Here is a 4,620-nt window from a genome sequence, read left to right as displayed (position 1 = left end):
TGTCCAGCAGTTCACCGTGCCGGGGTCCTCAAGCTATTTGGGAAACATTTCGTTCAGCATCCCTTCTTCCCTGATCGCAACGGTCAATTCCTGACGACAGATCAGCTCCGAGCTCACGCAGTACACGAAATGTATCAGTACTGCAAGCAACGGGATCTGCGCGAGGTCTGGGGTTATCTCTGGGCCTGTTGGTACAGCCCTCGCAAATGGAAGCTGTGGGCGCGCTCATCAACTGCAGCCATTCTCGCTCGCTTACGCACAACGATGAACGTCGAAAACCATTGGAAACAGGTCAAGCACATCTGGCTTCATTTCCTGGTTCATCCGCGTCTCGACCAGCTCATTTATATCTTGCTGAACAAGGTTGTCCCGACTTATACTGTCCGCGCTAATCAACTTGACGGCGATTTTCTTATCGGCGCGGCGCGGGCATTGACGCCATGGCAGATGGCATTCAGGCGGAGGTGGGAACAGCTGTCGAAGAAAAGTGTGGGTACTACGGCTTGGACCACCGATGTCAAGACATGGACTTGCAGCTGTCCGGCACAGAAATACGACGCTCACGCACTCTGTAAACATCTTGTCAAGGCAGTCCCTCGGCCATCGACTGACTTCTGGGCAGAAGTCCGGCGCCGTCGTGTTATGCCCATCTATCATCACCCGGATCTGCATCCGCTAAATGAAGAACCCGACGATTATCTTGAGACTGGCAACATCACTGATGGCGATGACGTGGTATGGTCTGGCGACAAGTCGATTCTTGCGAATGGCGGCTGGCGGAAGCTGTCGGCAATGGCCGTGACTCTCGGCAAACGACCGCGGCCAGTGATGCCATCTGATTCAGACTCGGAAGACGACGCACGGGTTGCTCAAGTTCTACGTCTCGATGGATCGTCTGATGCCACATCTGACACCTCGGTTGACGACACATCAAGTTCCGATGCCTCGGACGCGCCAGCAGCAACTTTCGACAAGCTTTGATCTTGCTGATGAAGACTTGGAGGAGGAGAAGCTAGAGCGTAGAGAATGGGCGCGCGACTTGGCAAAGGATCTACACACTTTTGCGGACATGCTTGAGAGTCAAGCGGACCTCAAGGCGGACTTCTGGTTAAAACAGATGGCTGGGCGGCGCATCGGCGCAGATATTTCACAGGCTGTCAACGACATCAAACGGTACAAAACACCCAAACGAAAGCGGGACACAACGATGGCCATTGGGAGGCCCCAGGAAGAGCAGAGACGGCGTGATAATACCCAAGGATATAAGTTTGCGTCGCGTAATAGGTCAATGCAAATTGATTAAAATATTATACATTTTCTAAGGAGATTCGAACGGGCGACCTGTCGGGCCGGCTCCGGACGGTGCTGGTCGGATAGCTTTTTCTTGGGACAAAATTCACATCTCATGTCCAATCCAGGTACATCCACTTTATTTTCGTTGTTATACATTTACTGACCCTCTTCAGCCCTCGAAAACGCGTTGCAAAACCACACAATTCCCCAAATTATTGGTATACTTGAAGCCATACAACCAGCACCAAAAAACACGCGTCGCAAACGGGAGCAACTGCTCCGATTTGCTTCAAATCTTCCAGCGGAGCAAATTCACCAAATCATAGAGTCAGCGTCGACCTGTCTAGGTAGCAAGCGAGGCCCGAAAAACGATCTATCTTCTCGACCACGTAAACGACGAAAAAGTTGTTGAAATTGTCGAACCTACTCGAAACGTACATGAAGGGGACCTTCAAGCCTTGATTGAGGGACCTTTTCTTCAGTCAGTGGACGACAGTGTCTTGCATGATTGCATTGCACGGTAGGTATTTCTCGTTCATCGGCAAGTCACTGAGAATCTACTTAAGGGCCATTGAGCGAACTGGGAATGCGGCACTGAAGAAGGGGGTCTGTCTTGTTTGTGCTCGATGATTATTTCTTCGGGAGTTGGTCGTGTGCGAACCAGACGACATTCCCAACCCCAGCTTTTTGGCGCCAACACATCCACATCGTGCCCATATTCTTTATAAAGGCATGCTCCTTCACCAACCAGCCCTTTGTCAAGCTCCTCCTCATTTCTTATGTCTCAAATGTCGCGCCAAACTGGTTCTTCGATTGCGCCCTCCATTGTCCCTCGCGAATAACATGTGGATTGGCCAAGTTCCGTCTGTGTTGTCTGTTCTCAACCTGCCTGAACTACTGCTTGTTGGGCTGTATTTCCCAGTGGCTTTCGTTGTCAAGCTTTTCCCAAAGAAGGCCGGCAGCGACTCCTGGGACATCGACACCATGAAAACTGGATTACGCGGCAACGTCTCGACCTATCGACTGAATCCCAGCCTTATCGAGGAAATGGTTACCGGTAACATAATGCCTCGTCCTATCGGTATTTTGGCTGCAACGATTTCTGTTACGTTCGTCGGGGCAAAAAATGTTCCTTTGTTTGTTCTTCCGAAGATGTTCGAGGTCCAACGAAGAAGGGTTCATGACGCCTTGGTGTGGCTTCAGGCCAACAACCCATTATATGCCAACATCGAAATTTCTTTGGAACGCCTTTCAGAACTCCCTGAACAAGACGTACCAGAGGAACTTACAACAACGGCGCGATATACAGAGGACGAATCGGTTATCGCTCGTGAACATGGTGGTTATGTACCATCCAATGTGGATGATGGTGGAGATGCTCAGGTCATTGAAGCGGAAGAACGCGACTTTGGCCAGCGACATGGTAAGTCATCCTAGTGAAGTATCTGTCATTTCACTCTCTCTTTCTTCAGATTTGTTACCGGTGGATAGTTTAGACAATGAAAATACCAATAAAGATGAAAACTATGGTGAGCAAACTTCAATAATCTGACTTCCTTCATATTGACACAACGACTAGAATGCGATGTTATTCCTCTCCAACCTCATGGAGCTGTCGATATATCCGCTGATTCCATCAACAGTGAAGAGTTATTCTGTGCAGCAGTGAACAACCTAGCTCCGGAAGAGATTCGCAAGTACGCGGTCCGTCCCGGGTAATAATTTTGTGAATGAATATCCACGAGAAGTAAATGGTCAGCGAACAACGGGTGGACCATCAGACGCAAAATCATCTCCTCGGCACATTTCCTCTCCTCTTTCCATATGGCCTTGGCGGGATTGAGGTCGATCGTCAGGACAAAGTGTCGTATGAAGAACATGTTCGATGGGCACTGCAGTATGACGATGGGCGTTTTCGAAAGGACTTGTATTTCATGTTCCAAGCCTTCGGGGTTCAAGTGAAGCGAGAGGTCTGTCGCTCAGCATGCATACAGGTGGATTTCAAGACTTTTTTTCAGAACCAAGATGCCTTCCAAAGACTGACGGCACAAGACTTTATAAAAGCGAGCAAGGAAGAAGAGCGCAAACAAGGAATCAGTAACCCAACCATATTGGCCTTTCGCAAACACATTACAGCAGTTCGTGCGCGGGTTATGGGTACCGATGAGAGCCGAATTAGCATTCGCGCCCAAGTCTGGGGAATGTCTTTGCGGTTTAATCCTCCAACAATCTGGGCAACCTTCAATCTTTCCGACACTGCCGATCCCATTGCGCAAGTCCTGGCTGGGGTAGAAATCGATCTTGACAATTTCATGGCGACAGCAGGCCCAGACAGCGACTTTCGTCTCAAAACTATTGCGGGTGATTCCTTCGCTTCCGCTGAATTTTTTCACTTGTTTATTCAAGTGATTTTAGAAGAGGTTTTTGGCATCAAAGTGAATACACGCGGTGGGATTGAACGCCGTTGCGGCATAGTAGGCTATGTGAACGGTTACATCGGAACAGTGGAAGCCCAAGCACGTGGATCTCTGCATTTTCATGTCCTTTTCTGGCTCCGTGGTGCACCAACGGCCCAAATGATGAAGGAGGCTTTGTTATCGGAACAATTTCGAGCAAAAATGCGCGCGTTCATATCGAGGAACATGCGGGCACATATCGCTGGAACCACGGGAGACACGTTGATGAAGCTGCCAGCCAAGAAAAATATCGCATTTTCTCGCCCCGAAGATCCACGAAAGCCAAATTACCCGGCTCGGGCTGCTGCTGCTGAAGCCCGTCTTGCACGTGTGGTGCAAATTCATGATTGCAAGCCGGAAACTTGTCTCAAAGTGAAGAATGGTCGTTTTGTGTGCAAACGAAGAGCACCATGGCGTACCGCCGAAGACGACTGGGTCACAGAGACAGGAGACTGGGGGCCAAAGCGATTGTATCGCTTCATCAACGCTTGGAATCCAACACTGCTGCAAATCACGAGGTCCAACCACGACATGAAGCTGATCACCAATGGAGGTGATACCAAAGATATCACATTCTACATCACATTGTACATCGCAAAGCGCCAAATCCAAGCAGCCAACGCTTCAGCGTTGATGGCCAAAGCTATCCAATTCCAGGAAAAACTCAGCGCAAGACAAACGTGCAACCTGGACAAGAACAAACGTCTGGTTCAAGCGTGTGCGAATGTACTCAACCGCCAACAAGAATTTAGCGGACCCGAAGTTGCAGGGTACTTGATGGGCTGGGGAGATCGGTACATTTCTCACACCTTTATTCGAATTTATTGGGACCGCATGACAGCTCAACTGCGTCGGGTATTTCCAAATCTTA

At 49.5% G+C, this 4,620-nt stretch overlaps 1 protein-coding gene across 1 annotated transcript; it reads left to right on the top strand.

Annotated features, from left to right (window-relative positions):
• Positions 1-2,025: 2,025 nt before the first annotated feature.
• MIND_01136400 (ATP-dependent DNA helicase) lies at positions 2,026-3,511 on the top strand (the record flags this gene model as incomplete). The annotated part of the gene is made up of 6 exons (XM_037367907.1): positions 2,026-2,716; positions 2,766-2,822; positions 2,873-3,008; positions 3,053-3,263; positions 3,312-3,431; positions 3,473-3,511. The coding sequence occupies 6 exons, from the start codon at positions 2,026-2,028 to the stop codon at positions 3,509-3,511; spliced, it is 1,254 nt and encodes a 417-aa protein (XP_037215739.1).
• Between the last annotated feature and the right edge of the window lie 1,109 nt (positions 3,512-4,620).

The sequence above is a fragment of the Mycena indigotica genome, assembly GCF_014461135.1.
Source record: "Mycena indigotica strain 171206Taipei chromosome Unknown Mind.scaff0010, whole genome shotgun sequence".
NCBI lineage: Eukaryota > Fungi > Basidiomycota > Agaricomycetes > Agaricales > Mycenaceae > Mycena > Mycena indigotica.
This window is presented reverse-complemented; position numbering and strand designations above follow the sequence as displayed.